General features: G+C 41.5%; 1 protein-coding gene across 1 annotated transcript in view; it reads left to right on the forward strand.

The window, feature by feature from the left end:
* Positions 1–16668, forward strand: part of Kdm5a (lysine demethylase 5A) — a 91065-nt gene that overhangs the window by 12428 nt on the left and 61969 nt on the right. Inside the window, exons 5-8 of the mRNA XM_036180890.1 lie at positions 2934–3068; positions 10845–10950; positions 13168–13259; positions 16283–16441. Coding sequence (XP_036036783.1) covers positions 2934–3068; positions 10845–10950; positions 13168–13259; positions 16283–16441 — 492 coding nt within the window. The remainder of the gene's footprint in view (positions 1–2933; positions 3069–10844; positions 10951–13167; positions 13260–16282; positions 16442–16668) is intronic.

Below are 16668 nucleotides of genomic sequence, written 5' to 3' on the forward strand. Positions count from 1 at the left end.
AGCCTTAAATAGTCTCTATTCTCAGCACTTTGATCAGTTACGAGTCTTTGCAGGAACCACCACACACTGCAGAGAGAAGCTTTTCTGATCAAAGCAGATAGCAGCACTAGTATATGCTCATAAACATTTACAGTGCAATGACAGGCATGTCCTGACCATTTAGCAAAATAACAGCAGTAAATTCCTCAGTAGGGGAAGTCTAACACCTTTCCAGCCATAGGGTTTTTTGATTATCTGTATAATATCAAAGATGACTTCCCTTCTGTGGAACAGTCCTCAAAAAAGTGTGAAGCATGAAGTGATTGGTTAACACCTTAGCTGTCATGCCACTATTATTCTAGTAGGCCCATCATGTCTGGCAAGTTGGTAGTCAAGCATGCCCTATGATTGTTGATGATAAGGCTCTGCAGCAGCATGTATAGCACCTTCTAGCACTGTGAAAACCGTCCAACTGAAGAAAGCTTCTAGCTCAGGTCTAACTTATTTTAACTTGTTAAACTTTTTGAGGTGGTATGATGGCTCAATCTTGAATGCTTTTCTTTCTCATTGGCCTTCCAAGTGGGCTTTACTGGCTAGCCAACAAGCCCCAAGTAGGCACCTGTCCCTGTCCCTATCTTCTCACCCTGTTCACCTGTCCAGCTGCTGCTGCTGCTTTTTTTTTTTTTTTCCCACAACATCTGCTCTGTGTGCCTGCTCTGTGTTAAAGTCATCCACCACACACACACACACACACACACACACACACACACACGCATACACACACACACACACACAATCTAAAAAGAAAAGACAGCAATGAATTTAAATCTTCAAACTGACATCACTATAAAACTGTCAAACAGCTACATCACAAATATCACAAATATCACAAAATATTTACAAAAATCTGGGTTCTCCATGTTCTAGCAAGCATTTGATATGGTTGACTTTTTTGAATTAAAAACATTCTTGTGTGTATGTAATGGTCTCTGGTTGCAATTTTTATTTTCATTCTCAAAGAGTAGTGATATCACTGCATCTTTCATGTTTATAATAGCTATTATTATAATCTTCTTTAAAACATTTAAAAAATATTTTATATGTAGTAGTGTTTTCTTATATAAATGTATGTGCACCATGCCTGTTGCATGTGGAGGCCCAAAGAGAATGTTAGATCCCCTGGAACTGGAGTTAAAGAGGTTTGTGAACTGCCATATAGGTGCTGGGAATGGAACTCAGGTCCTCTGCAAGTGGCTGAGAGTGCTCTCAACCACTGAGCCTTCTCTAGCTCCCTTGCATTATTGTAATCTTCATGAAGTGTCTCCTCATACCTTTTTTCATTAAAATTGAGCTGCTGACCTAATCTTGTATGGATTTGATATTTATTCTGGATGCATCTTTTTTTCAAATATATTATTTTTGTAAATATTTTGTGATATTTGTGATGTAGCTGTTTGACAGTTTTATAGTGATGTCAGTTTGAAGATTTAAATTCGTTGCTTTCTTTTCTTTTTAGATTGTGTGTGTGTGTGTGTGTGTGTGTGTGTGTGTGTGTGTGTAAGACAGGGTTTCTTTGTGTAGTCCTGGCTGTCTTGGAACTCCTTTTTTTTTTTGTTTGTTTGTTTGTTTGTTTTTTGAGACAGGGTTTCTCTGTGTAGCTTTGCGCCTTTCCTGGAACTTGCTTTGGAGACCAGGCTAGCCTCGAACTCACAGAGATCCACCTTCCTCTGCCTCCTGAGTGCTGGGATTAAAGGCGTGTGCCACCACTGCCCAGCTTTGGAACTCCTTTTATAGACCTCAGAGATATACTTTCCTCTGTGCCTGCACTGCCCAACAATAGTCATTATCTTAAACAAGTTAAAGTTTTGGGGTCAGAGAGATGTTCAGTCACAGAATGCCCTTGCAAAGGAACCAGCTTCAGTTCTTAGCCACCTGCATGGCAGCTTACAACTATCTGAAACTCCAGTTTCTGGGGATCTGGTGCCTTCTCTGGCCTTCAAGGGCACCAGACATGCAGGGGCAAAACATTCAGCACACATAAAATTTAAAAAAAATTTTTTTTGCAAGTTAAGGTATATCCTAAGTATAAATGTACAGAAAAAGCATAGAGGGTTTCAGACATTTACTGAGAGCTTGAAACAAATTCCCCATAGATAGGAACTTGTCTATATGTCTACCCCATTACCAATACTGTACTCTTTTGTTTTTAAAGGTCTTTTCATGTTCAGTTTTGGTTGTGAACCTAGCCTTTAATGGCTGAGCCATCTCTCCAGTCCTGTTTGTGTATGTCTGTATGTGGGTATGTGCAAATGAGTGCAAGTGCCCACAGAGGTCAGAAAAGTTGGATCCTTCAGGAGCTGGAGTCATAGACAGTTGAGAGCTGTCTGATATTGTTGGGAACCGTACTTGGGTCCTATCCAAGAGCAGTACATGATCTTAACTGCAGAGCCATCTCTACCCCCAGTGCACTCTCTTTAGTATTGTTGTCTTATAGTAAATTTTGATACCTAGTAGAGTAAGTTATCTAATTTTGTTCCTTTTCATTATTTTCAAACAGTTTGCATTTTTACTTACGTTTTAGTGTTTGCTTTCAATTTCCATAAAAAGAAGTCTTGCTGGGCATGTTGAAAAATACAAACAAAGCCCATTGGTAGCTTGGTATATTATTGGTGCATGCCTGTAATCCTAGAAGATCAGAAATTCAGAATCATTCTCTGCTACATAGAGAGTTCCAGGCCAGGTCCAGTGCCTTACAGAATACATAAGACACTCTGAAAAGCAAAACGGAGTTGGCTTTGTCAGGAATTGCTTCGAGCCTGTAGTTGAATTTGAGGTCAGAATTGCCATCTGATTTCATGTAGTGTTAGGAACTTACTGGAAATTTGCTAATTTTCCACTCATTCTCAAACTTGTTTTATTAGTAAATTTTCTCTTTTTGTGTCCTTCTCTTTAAGGGTGTACAAATGCCAGATTTAGATATTAAAGAAAAAGTTGAGGCTGAGGTTCTCAGTACTGATATCCAGCCTTCCCCCGAGCGGGGAACAAGAATGAATGTTCCACCAAAGAGAACAAGACGTGTCAAGTCTCAGGTACTTTTCAGTGTCCATGGGCTATTTACAAGTTTTGTGTGCGTGCGTGCGTGCATGCATGCGTGTGTGTATGTACATACCATAGTATGTAATGTGCAGGTCAGAGGACAATTTTTGAAGGTCATTTCTCTCCTATCATGTGTGTCCCAGGACACAACTCAGGTTGTCATGCTTGCCTGGTGAAAGGTGCCTTTACTTGGTGAGCCATCTTCAGGAGGCCCCATGGCCCTTTGTTGTTGTTGGGATGCTTTGGGGTTTTTTTTTTTTTAAACTTTTTTTTACTATGTATACAGTGTTCTGCCTCCAGGAGAGGGTACTAGATCTCATTATAGATGGTTGTGAGCCACCATATGAACTGAGAATTGAACTCAGGACCTCTGGAAGAACAGCCAGTGCTCTTAACCTCTGAGCCACAGGGTTTCTCTGTGTAGCCCTGGCTATTGTCCTGGAACTCACTCTGTAGACCTGGCTGGCTTTGAACTCGGATTCCTCTGTCTCTGCCTCTCAAGTGCTGGGATTAAAGGCATATGCCACCACCGCCCAGCCTAAAGTTAAGTTTTAGTGCATTTTGACCATGTGAGTAATTTTCTGGTCATAGAAGGTCATTCATAAACAGTTGTTTAATACTTGAAAAGGCATATTTTCTCCCTTTTCAAGTGAATGGAGAAGTTGTGAAATTCAGTGTGATTTGACTTAGAAAACTTACTTTTGGCAGCTTTTGACAGGGATGACAAAGGGTCACTATACTGCCAGTTTCATAGGCATGTTGATGAATTTTTTTTTTTAAGATTTTATTTATTATCTATACAGGGTTCTTTGTGTATGCTTGCACACCAGAAGAGGGCACCAGATCTCATTATAGATGGTTGTGAGCCACCATGTGGTTGCAGGGAATTGAACTCAGGACCTCTGGAAGAACTGCCAGTGCTCTTAACCTCTGAGCCATCTCTTCAGCCCCCCCATGTTGATGAATTTTTACACATCATAATTTCCATAGTTAGCAATAGAAAAGAACATTTTGTTTATTGATTGATTTATTTTTTTAAAGATTTATTTATTTATTATGTATACAGAAGAGGGCACCAGATCTCATTACAGATGGTTGTGAGCCACCATGTGGTTGCAGGGAATTGAACTCAGGACCTCTGGAAGAGCAGTCAGTGCTCTTAACCTCTGAGCCATCTCTCCAGCCCCTTGATTTATTTTTATTTGTTTAGTTAGGTTTTTTTGTTTCTTAAGACAGAGTTTTACTGTGTAACAGCCTTAGCTATCCTGGAACTCTGCCTTGAACTCACAGAGATCCACCTGCCTCTGCCTCCTGAGTGCTGGGATTAAAGGTATGCACTAGTTCAATGTTTTGAGGTGGGGTCCCACTGTGTAGCTCTGGCTGGCCTGAAACTCACTATGTGGATCAGGCTGACCTCCCAAACTGATAGAGATCCACCTGCCTCTGCCTCCCTAGTGCTGGGACTAAAGGAGTGTGCCACCACACACAGCCCTATTTTTTTTTTTACCCATTCTTTTAAAAGCAATATATTTCTCTGTGTGCATGTGTATGTGTGAATGTGCTCATGCATATTGGTGGATATGCAAGTATGTAGAGGCCAGAGATTGTAGTTGGAGATCTTCTCTCCAGGTGCCACCAAGCCCTCCTGTGGTCCCACAATCCATGTATAAAATAATCACTCAGACATTTATATTACTTAAACTGCTTGGCCATTAGCTCAGGCTTACCATTGTCTAGCTCTTACTCTTATATTTAGCCCATTTCTATTAATCTATACTTTGCCACGTGGCTTGTAGCTTACCGGTGTCTTTACGTGTTGCTTCTCATGATGGCGCCTGGCAGTCCCTCCTCCAGCCTTCCCACTTCCCATCATTCTCCTCCTCCTTGTCCTGCCTACCCTATCTTTCCTGCCTGGCTACTGGCCAATCAGCACTTTATTTTACCCAATCAGAGCAACACATTTGACATACAGAACATCCCACAGCAAGAGATCAGTGTTGGATCTACTGTAGTCACTCTAACTTAATATCACTTTTTTTTTTTTTTTTTTTTCTGAGACAGGGTCTCTTTATGTAGCCTTGACTTTCCTACAACTTTCTAACTCATAACCTGCCTCTGCCTCTGTGTGCTGGGATTAAAGGTGTATATCAATACCTTTAAAGGCTACTTTATCTTTTGAAACAGGGTCTCTCACCGAAATTGTACACCTCAAATTGACTAGACTAGCTAGTCAGCAGGCCCTGGTATCCTTATTTCTTTGCCTTCCAGCCTTGGAATTCCAGGAACACACCATACCTGGTTTTTTACATGGGTGCTAAGGATCCAAACTCAGATCCTCATTCTTGTACAGAAATCTCTTTACACACTGAACCAGCTTCCCTAGGTCTCAGAACCTATTTTCTTTTTAATTTAATTATGGGGTGTTTTTGCCTACATGTATATCTGTGCACCATATGCATGCCTGGTTCCATTGGAGGTGGGATGAGAGTGTTGGATCCCATGGAACTAGAGTTACAGATGTTTGTGAGCTGCCATGCAGATGCTGGGAATCTAATCTAGGTGCTCTGGAAGAACAGTCAGTATTCCTTCTCTGTAGCCTCTATCTCTCCTCCAGATTCTCTTTCACTATTTTGAGACTAGGTCTTTCTGCATTGCCTATGCTGGCATTGAAAATATCTAAAGCACAAGTAGGCCTTGAACTTGAAATTCTTCTGCCTCAGCCTTCTGAGTAGCTTCTGCCAGGTGAAGTGGGATGTTGTTGAAATCAGAATTTTGTTTTACCTATGGCTTGGGCTTGATGTGAACCTAGGGATGGTGAAGAGTCATTTGTCCCTTAGGACTGCATCCTTCTCAGAGCTGGGAATTTAGTTCAGTAGCAGAGTGCTTGCTTAGCATGCTGCAGGAGGTCCTTGTATTGACAAACCCAGTACTGACAAACAGCAGTTCTTTAAGCCAAATGTGGTGGCATATATTGCCCCGGCCAGCGGGATTTCAACGGGGTGACCCACCTGTGGGAGTGAATGACAGGACAGGGGACACAAGAGACAGCAGCAAAACAGTATTCTGATCAAGCCACCAAACTTTATTTTCCTCCATATGGCTTATATAGCATAAGAGGGGAAGGGGCAGGAAGGAGGGAAGGGGAAGGGACGTGGAAGGTGTGCAGAATGTGGGAGACGCGCAGGTCGTGCAACTACAAGAAGTCTGCTAAGGTGACTGGTCATGGGCCATTTGATCTGTTGCTAGGCTACCTGACCATGGAATGCTCTTATCTTTGGGGGCCTCCAGTTAGCAAACAGGTGTTACTGCTCTAAGGGAGGGCGGTGGGTTTATGGCTTGTTCTCTGTCTTAGCTGGTACTTTCCATGGTTCATGTTTGGTTCCTGAAATCTTGGTCCCTAACAATATATCACTTGGGAGACTGAGACAGGAAGTTTGTCGTGATTTATAAGCCAGTTTAGTGAGATGCTTTCCAAAAATCAAGGGGGTAGAGCCCAAGGCAACATCTCTCTTTTTGAACCTTCCTCATTCTCTCCAGAGACTCAAGGTTGACTGTGAATGGTCCATGTCACAAGCCAGGGGTGCTGTTAATTCATTGGGAAAAGGGACAAGCGAGAGAACTGAAGAACAACTCGTCTTGTGTTCCTAGTGTCAGTGCTCTCCAGCCTGGCCTGCAGTGAGCCACTGGAGGAAAGCAGAGATTGCTGCAATCTAGCGATCCAGTCAGCTGGGGCTAGCTCAGTGTTCTCAGTCCTGCTGATGGCCAGCTCTCGGTGCTCAGCAGTTCACTAGCTACAGGTTCCTGCTTTCAGATTTTATCTCCCAGAGATGGGGTTTGCTTCTATTCTGTACAGTCCTGAGAATACTCTACAATGTCCATGCTTCGAATTTTGAGTGAGTTCAGTTTATTAAGTATATAGCAAACCAAAATAAAAGAATAAATAGCAAGTGTTTGATAAATAGCAAAACATCGTGAATTTGGGTGTTCAAAACATCTGGCAGTTAAGAGTGGTTGCTGCTCAGTCATGAGGACTGGAATTTAAACCCCAGATTCCATAAATGAGTGTAACTCCACTTCTAAGGGATCCAGTGCCCTCTGATGGCCTCTCAGGATATGTACATGTACATGTATACAGAAACACAAATAAATGAGTCTTAAAAAAAAAAAACATCCATCAGGAACTGACTAGGGAAGTCCCATTGAGGCAGCCATCTGGAGTTCCCAATAGACTCTCGGAGAGCAGAGTGGGTGCTCAGGTGAGGCTTCTGAGTAAAAGTACAAATAACAGTAGAAAAATAGAGTGGAATTGGGGACTTGCTAACATCTTGAAAAAGCTGACTGAGCAAGCCTCATTATGGCAGTCAGCTGCTTTTACCCATCTAGGGTCTCAAAGCAGAGTATCCCCTCAGGTCAGGCTTCCAAGGAAAAGAACAAATAGTAACTAGAGATAGCATCCTCAAATTGGGTGCTCAGAACATCCAGGAGAATCTGACTGTGGAAGTTCCTGATTGAGCTTTCTCCCTCTCCATAGACAAGCTTTTTTTGGTTTTGGTTTTGGTTTTGTTTTGTTTTGTTTTTTTTTTTTTTTTGGTTTTTTGGGACAGGGTTTCTCTGTAGCTTTGGAGGCTGTCCTGGAACTCACTCTGTAGCCCAGACTGGCCTCGAACTCACAGAGATCCACCTGCCTTTGCCTCCTGAGTGCTGGGATTAAAGGCATGTGCCACCAGCGCCTGGCTCATAGATGAGCTTCTTATGTTGAAATTCTGGTTACTTTTTCCCACTGTAAGGACTTTTATATCATGAGATAAATATCTCTTAGAAGTCGTCTTCTGGCAGTTTTCAAGGACATGATTTACTCTTGGGGTGTTTGCTTTTCTCTTCAGTCACTGTCACAGAGTTAGGGAGAAGCCCATCCAGACAGGACCTTAGAGAACACTGAGACAAATGGTGATTGGATTTGGATTTGCAACGGATGACTTAATCCTGTTTCCAGAGCCAGTGTCTAAGAAGTGAGCTCAAACAATACACAGCAGTTTACTGACATGTGTGTCACAGCTTCCCATCCGCGGCCTGAGTCTGCCGTTCTAGTGTGACCCCTTTCCCTCTCACAACTGCCGTCATACATCGTGAACATGATTGTCCGTCTCCCCGACCTGGAAGCGTTTCTTATTTTCAGGTCCCAAGTGTAGTGAGCAAGACGAGTGCTATCTAGCTCCAAAGGATCTACTGCCCTCTTAAGAGTACCTGATGCTCTTGCAGAGGACCAAGGTTCATCTCCCAGCACCCATGGGTAACGCTAGTTCCAGGGGCTCCAATACCCTTTTTTTACTTCCTTGGTTATATACATTGTGTGCATACATACATGCTCATACATACATGTAAAACACAAGTAAGTAAATCTTGAAACAGTGCTGTAGCTATATATAGCATTCCAAGATAGTGAGAAATAACAAACTGGATTTTTTCTCCCAGTACTTAACTGCAATGCAGGAAGAGTCACTGGGGTACCACATAGTCACACTGGAGTTAGGGCTTGGGAGAGCAGTGGCTTGTCTTGTGGCTTAGACTGCCAGGGTCTGTTTTTGCCAGAGCTGTTTGTGTTACTTTATAGATGTAGATTCAGCTTCCCCTATGCCACGTAGAACTATGGATTTAAAGAAAAAAATATATAAAATTTTTTCTCTGCATAGCTTTTCTGTTTCTCCATGCTTTTGTGTGTTTGTGTATATGTATGTAGGTGTTTTGTGTGTAGGCTTGAGTACAGGCAATAGGTTGTATTGTCTCAGGAGCCTCTGGGGCCTCTCTGACCAACATGTTAGTCAGATCAGTATTCTTCATCTAGCACTACGATTTTTGTTGAGTAACTTACAGCTTCTAGGAACTGTGGGTGTTGGTCTGCTTCTTCCACCATGGGGTTTTGGAGATTGTCAGGCTCAGTGGCAAGTTCCTTTAATCTGTTGAGCCAGAATTTAACCTTTGGAGAATTTGCTTGGAATTCAACTTGGGTCCATCCTCTAGAAGAGCAGCCAGTGCCCTTAACTGCTGAACCATCTCTCCAGCCCGCCCTCCCTCCCTTCCTTCCTTCCCTCCCTCCCTCCCTCCCTCCTTCCCTCCCTCCTTCCTTTCTTTCGTGGCTCCTGTTGGCCTTGAACTTTCTATGTAGCTCAGGCTACCTTAAATTTAGGATTGCTCGCTGGGCGGTGGTGGCACATGCCTTTAATCCCAGCACTCGGGAGGCAGAGCCAGGCGGATCTCTGTGAGTTTGAGGCCAGCCCGGTCTCCAAAGCGAGTTCCAGGAAAGGGACAAAGCTACACAGAGAAACCCTGTCTCGAAAAAACCAACCAAACAAAACCCTTATGATTGCTTTGCCTCAGCCTCCCAAGATCTGGAATTACTGTGTTACACCATGTCTGGTAGGAGTTTCCTTTTTTTTTTTTGAAAAAAAAAAAAAGTTTTTAAACTCTTATTTATGTATATGTATGTGGAGGGGTGTGGGTATGCTGTGCTGTGTGCTTGTGTTGATGTCAGAACACCTGGCAGCAGTCCATTCTCTCCTTCCACCATGTGGATCCAGGAAGCTGAGATCAGGTTGTGAGTCCTGGCAGGCAGCAAGTACCCTTATCCACTGAAACATCTCAGTAGCCCAGGAGTTTTATTAGAAACTGGGGTGGTGGTGGTGGTGGTGGTGGTGGAAATATCTTTCCCAGAGGCTTCCTGGAAACTTAGTATGTCATCGCTTAAAACTTGTTCCAAATTTCCACCTCTGGTTATGTCGTCACCAGCCAAGAGGTATTAACGTGACTATTCTAGGGGAGCCATACCTTTTCCTGTGAAGGGCATAGTCGCCTGCTAATCAAAGACAGATGTCAGCTAGCAAATTAGAAGTGGGACTTTCTGTTGCATAATAATCAGTAGTGTTGGATCAAAGAAATGGCTCAGTGGGTAAAGATGCCGCCAGGGCGATGACCTGAGTTTGGTTCCTTAGACCCTATCTGTACCCATATGGTGAATGGAGAAAAAAAGTCCTACAAGTTGTCCTCTGACCTCAGTATGTGCACCCTAACAAACTTAACAACAGTTTTTAAAAACCAGCACTGTCTACCAGGACTGATTGGGCATACATCTTTTATGGGACGTAGATGAATTTCAATGGAAAGAAATCTGGGTGTTGCATTGTGCTTTGGAGACTGTTGTAATGGAGGCAGTGAGTAGATTTAGAAAGAAATCAGAAGCTGAGCATCTTGGCTCATTTTGTATTCCTAGCATTTGAAAGACGAAAGTATAGCTGTGAGTTTGAGACCAGCTTATAGTGCAGAATGAAACACTCTCAGAAGAAACCCCAAATCAGCCACTTTGTCAGTCAGTTTTCCCTTCATTTTAGAGGATCGTTGTATTAGATTAAAAAAAAAATTTTTTTAATGCATAGTCATAGATCCTTGGGAGGCAGATTAAGAAGATTGTTGAAGTCCAGGATTTGTAACCAGGCTGGGCAACATTGCAAGACCCTGTCTCCCCCACCCCCACCCCTCTCTCTTTCTTTCTTTTTTCTCTGAGACAGGGTTGCTCTGTGTAGCCCTGGCTATCCTGGATCTTGCTCTGTAGACCAGGCTGACCTCAAACTCACAGAGATCGTCCTGCCTCTGCCTCTCAAGTGGTGAGATTAAAGACGTGCACCACCACCACCTGGCCGATACCCTATCTCTTAAAGAAAACTAATTGTGTGATTCAGAGTAATTATGCTAATGTTCACTTTTCTTTTTCTTTTTAGTCAGACTCTGGAGAAGTAAACAGGAACACAGAACTGAAGAAACTTCAGATTTTTGGGGCTGGACCCAAAGTTGTGGGCCTGGCAGTAGGAGCAAAAGATAAAGAAGGTAAAATCTATTACTTGTATAAAATGAAGTGCTGTGACATTGTTGCTCGAATTTCACTCTGTGCTGAGAATTCTTAACATTTGTGAACTGCTACATAGTTTGTAGGCAGACTGGATTTTTTAATGGTACAAATAATTAAATTTAATGTGTAAGAAACAAATATTACATTGCATTTTTTGACTTTTAGAAGAATCATCCTCATGTCTAACATACAACATTTAGTGTCAGAAGGCTAGTTAAGTTTCAATAATGATTACTGGTTGTCACATACTGTTCAAAAGTTGTTACTTTTAAATTAAAGGAATTCTCAGACTTTTAGTATGGAAACATACTGAGAAGAGGTTAGAACTTTAAACTCTGACCATCATTTAAAAATTTTAAATAATTGGTCCTCTATATGATATACTATTGAAATAAATTTTCTTTAAAGCCTAATTTAGCACCATATTCAAAATTTCTGTGAGTAGAATTCTTGATGCAAAAATCAAATTGTACTATTCTTATATAACATGTTAATTTAAAAACTTGTATTAATGAACGATATACTGCACATAGTTGACTATAAGAATTTAATGAGGCCAGGTGGCAGTGGCATACATCTTTAATCCCAGCATTCAGGAGGTAGAGCCAGGCAGATCTCTGAGTTCAACAGGCATATCAATGAGTTTTCGGCCAATCTGGGCAATTTGGAGATACAAAGTAGCAGTTAAAAAAAAGGCTAGAAATGCCCAGCAGTGGTGGCACAAGCCCTTAATCCCAGCACTCAGGAGGCAGAGCCAGGCGGATCTCTGTGAGTTCGAGGCCAGCCTGGTCTACCAAGTGAATTCCAGGAAAGGCACAAAGCTACACAGAGAAATCTTGTCTCGAAAAACCAAAAAAAAAAAAAAAAAAAGGCTAGAAATGTAGCTCAGTGGTAGAATATGTGCCTACTGTATACAAAATCAATTCTAGTACTACAAAAAAAATGAAAAACAACAACATACAATCAATATAATAATACTTATCAGACATGCTTTTTGAAATTACTCTTTTTTTGTTGTTGTTTTGTTTTGTTTGTTTTGAGACAGGATTTCTCAGTGTAGTTTTGGTGCCTGTCCTGGATCTTGCTCTGTAGACCAGGCTGGCCTCGAACTCACAGAGGCTCTGACTCCCAAGTGCTGGGATTAAGGGCGTGTACCACCACCCAGCTGAAATTACTCTTTTTAAGAATTAAGTACTTCAGGCTTGGAGGCAGTGGTACATGCCTTTAATCTCAGCACTCAGCAGGCAGAGATCCAGGACAGGCACCAAAACAATATGGAGAAACACTGTCTTAAAAAACCAAAAAGAACTTAAGAATTTCAGACATTATGAGACCCTACTTGTTTTATTTTGTTTCCGAGACAGGGTTTCTCTGTGTAGCCTTGGCTGTTCTGGAACTCCCTCTGTAGACCAGGCTGACTGGCTTGTGAGACCCTGTTTTAAAAAACCCTTTTTTTTGTGTGGATTTCTTTTCTTTATTCTTTCTGGCAATCCTCCTCACAAGCCTGAGATTACAGATGTGAGCCACTGTTCCTGAGCTCTACTCTTGTATTTTGTGTCAGGGTGTCACTGGGTAGCTGTGGCTGTCCTAGAACTTGCTCTGTAGACCAGTCTGGCTTTGAACTCATACAAATCTGCCTGCTTTGCCTCCTGAGTGCTGGAATTAAAGTTGTGCACACCATTCCCGACCTGTGCCATTCTTGAAATTACTGTTTTGTCTGTGGTGGTTAGATCCTAGAAAAGGCTAGGACTAACTTGAGAGCTCCTCTAGAGCATACAGACAGACAGTAAGTAGTAAGTACTGCATGCACAGTCATTCAAGATTTAACTCCCTGGATTTGGCTAGATTCGAATTCCAAATCTGCTCTATACTAACTATATGATCTTGAACAAGTTATCTAATTTTTTTTTTTTTTGGTTTTTCGAGACAGTCTCTCTGTGTAGCTTTGTGCCTTTCCTGGAACTCATTCTGTAGACCAGGCTGGCCTCAAACTCACCGGGATTAAAGGCATGCGCCACCACCGCCCGGCCTGATTTGTTTTTTTTTTTTTTTTTAATCTTCAGCTGCAGACAATAACAGTCAACCTCATAATGTTGTGAAACTTTATCTAATTTAAATAATTTTAAATAATGTGTGGTCCATAGTAAGCGCTCAGCTTTAGTTTTTACTTTCATTATATAACTCTTTATTTCAAGATGAGGTTACCCGAAGACGAAAAGTTACCAACAGGTCAGACGCCTTTAACATGCAGATGAGGCAACGGAAAGGAGCTCTCTCTGTTAACTTCGTAAGTCTTTGGGGTTTGTCAGGAGGGAGAGGGCCTCTTCATCCTACTGTGTCTGGATAGATAGATGGTGTTCAATTAGATCATTTGATTAGAAGACACGGGGGAAATCTCAGTGTAGCATTTAACTCTGCTTTGCCTAGACTCCCCTAAACCATATGCCTGTGGGTAACTGAGTTAAAGAAGTGAATGTAAATCTGTATATAGTTAGTTTATGTCCTGGAACTCACTTTGTAGACCAGGCTGGCCTCGAACTCACAGAGATCCACCTGCTTCTGTCTCCCGAGTGCTGGGATTACAGGCGTGTTCCACCACCGCCCGGCTTAGTTAGCCCTTTGTATCTTCAGGTTCTGCCTTCATGGGTTCAACCAAATATAGATTGAAAACTTTTTAAAAATTGTTTCTGGAGCTGGAGAGATGCTCAGTGGTTAAACACACTGGGTTCTCTTCCAGAAGACCTGAGTTCGACTGCCAGCACCCACCTGGCAGCTCACAACTGTCTGTAATTCTACTTGCTGGGGATCTGATGCCCTCTTCGGGCCTTTGGCCTCTGAGAGCACCAGGCATGCAGGTGGTTCACAGCAAAAAACCCCATACACATTAAAAAATTATAATAATAAATTGTTTCTATGCTGGGTGATACAGATCTTTTTTTCTTTGCTTTCTTAACTTTGACTTAAAAAAAAAAAAAATGGGACAGATTCTGGCTATGTAGCCCAGGCTGGCCCAAAACTCCACGTGAAGCCTAAGGGCCTTAAACATGAGCTCATGCTGCCTTAACCTCTTGGCTGCTGGGGTCATAGGCCTGCACAACAAGCCCATCATAACTGACTTTTTTCCTTGGCATTATTTACTAAGCAACATAGTGTGAAATTTCAAAAGTATTTACATAAAATTATTTAAATAAACCAGAGGTGACTTACTCTGAGGGAGGCTATGTACAGAAGATAGACAAATATTAAGCCATTTTATGTAAAGGATTTAAGCACCCATGGGTTTTGGTATCTACTGGGGTGGTTAATGGTAGTTGGATAACCTTGGGAGATTCAAAGGAAGGAAGGAAGGATGGATGGATGGATGGATGGATGGATTTTTAGTTCATGTACATTGGTGTTTCACCTGTATGTATGTCTATGTGAGGATGTCAGATCCCCTGGAACTGGAGTTACAGACAGTTGAGAGCTGCCATGTGGGTGTTATGAATTGACCTGGGTCCTCTGGAAGAGCAGCCAGTGCTCTTAACCGCTGGGCCATCTCTCCAGCCCCCTCCAAGGATTCTTCACAATCATTAAGGTGGGGTATTTAATAGGCAGTTTTCAGTATTCATTCTTGAGCTAGTTTTTCTCTCCGGGTCCCGCCAAGCCCTGAAAGTCCCGTAGCCCACTTACAAAATAAACATACAGTTGCTTATATTATTTAAACTGGCCATTAGCTCAGGCCTACCATTGTCTAGCTCTTACTCTTATACTTAGCCCATTTTATTAATCTGTATGTCGCCACGTGTTTCATGGCTTTACCTTTTGTCTTTACTTGATGCTCTCTGGATGACAGGCTGGCATTAGACTTTTACCTCCCAGCCTCTCTTCTCTGTTTGTCCTGCCTATCCTATACTTTTTGTCTGGCTACTGGCCAATCAGCATTTTATTTATTTACAACATACAGGACATCCCACAGCACTCCCCCTTTTCTGTATTTTCTTTCTTTTTTTTAAGATTTCTTTATTTATTATGTACACAGAAGTGGGCACCAGATCTCATTACAGATGGTTGTGAGGCACCATGTGGTTGCTGGGAATTGAACTCAGGACCTCTGGAAGAGTAGTCAGTGCTCTTAACCTCTGAGCCATCTCTCCAGCCCCTATTTTTTTTTAAAGGAAGATTTTAACTTTAACATAGTAAATTTACATACAACAAAACAGTTATCTAGCAAGAATTACAGTTACAATATCTACTCTATTTGTATTTGGCAAGATTAAAGAAGATAGCCTATCTATCTTCTATTTGTGAGTTTAAGGTTTTATATCCATTACAATCTAAATGAGTTACATAAACATAATACCTCAAACAAGAATAGAAATATATAGACAGTATAACAAAATTAAGTTTAAACTTGTATCAATAAACTAAAATCCATAGCAATGTAAAACCTTTCTAAGCAAGTTGTTACTCTTTAAAAAAAAAGTAGGTTCATTAATCTACCCTTTCATCTATTATATCTATATCATAGCTCTGTATAAATAAAATGCTGATTGGCCAGTAGCCAGACAAGAAGTATAGGTAAAACAAACAGAAAAGAAAATTCTAAAAACAGGAAGCCTGGGTCAGGAGACGCTGCCAGATGCTGCCATGAATGCCAACATGTAAGATACTGGTAAGCCATGAGCCATATAACAAAGTATAGATTCATAAAAATGGATTAATTTAAGATGTAAAAAGTAGATAGCCAAAAGTATGAGCCATTAGGCCAAACAGTTTAAATAATGTAAGCATCTGTATGTTCATTTTATAAATGGGCTACGGGACTGCCAAGGCATGGCGGAAGCTGAAAAGAAACTCTCTAGCTACACATTTAGTATTATAGTATTTGTATGTAGAATGAATGATGGTTTTGAAGCATAAACTTATTTTCCATTCCCTAGATTATAGTGTTTCTTGGTTCTGATACCTTTTGGTTGTTGTTGGTTGGTTGGTTGGTTGGTTGGTTTTTTGAGACAGGGTTTCTCTGTGTAGCTCTGGCTGTCCTGAAAGTCGGTTTGTAGACCAGGCTGGTCTTGAACTCACAGAGATTCATGCCTCTGCACATTAAAGGCATGTGCCACGACTGTGGAGCTTTTGACACCTGCTCATATTTTTACTAATTTTCCTGTAAAAGTTCTGGGGAGAATTATTTGAAATAGATTCTTTAGGATTAAGCTTGTTTAATGTTTAATGTACATTGTTTTATTTATTTTAATTAAGGAGTAGTTCATGAGAAAAAATACAATATACTATAGAAAATATACTTATTATTTTTATTTCTCTTTATAGGTTGATCTCTATGTTTGTATGTTTTGTGGTCGCGGAAACAATGAAGATAAATTGCTTTTGTGTGATGGATGTGATGACAGCTATCATACATTTTGTCTACTTCCACCACTACCTGACGTGCCCAAAGGAGACTGGAGGTGTCCTAAATGTGTTGCTGAGGTATAAACTTAACATTATAGATCCATTGAAATCTAAGGATTGTAATCCATGCATGTAACGTAAACACTTGGGAGGCAGAGCCAGGCCAGCCTGTGAGTTCGAGGCCAGCCTGGTCTATAGAGTGAGATCCAGGACAGGCACCAAAACTACACAGAGAAACCCTGTCTCGAAAAACAAAACAAACACACACACACACACACACACACACACACACACACACACACACA

Source organism: Onychomys torridus, chromosome 3 (assembly GCF_903995425.1).
Source record: "Onychomys torridus chromosome 3, mOncTor1.1, whole genome shotgun sequence".
Lineage (NCBI taxonomy): Eukaryota > Metazoa > Chordata > Mammalia > Rodentia > Cricetidae > Onychomys > Onychomys torridus.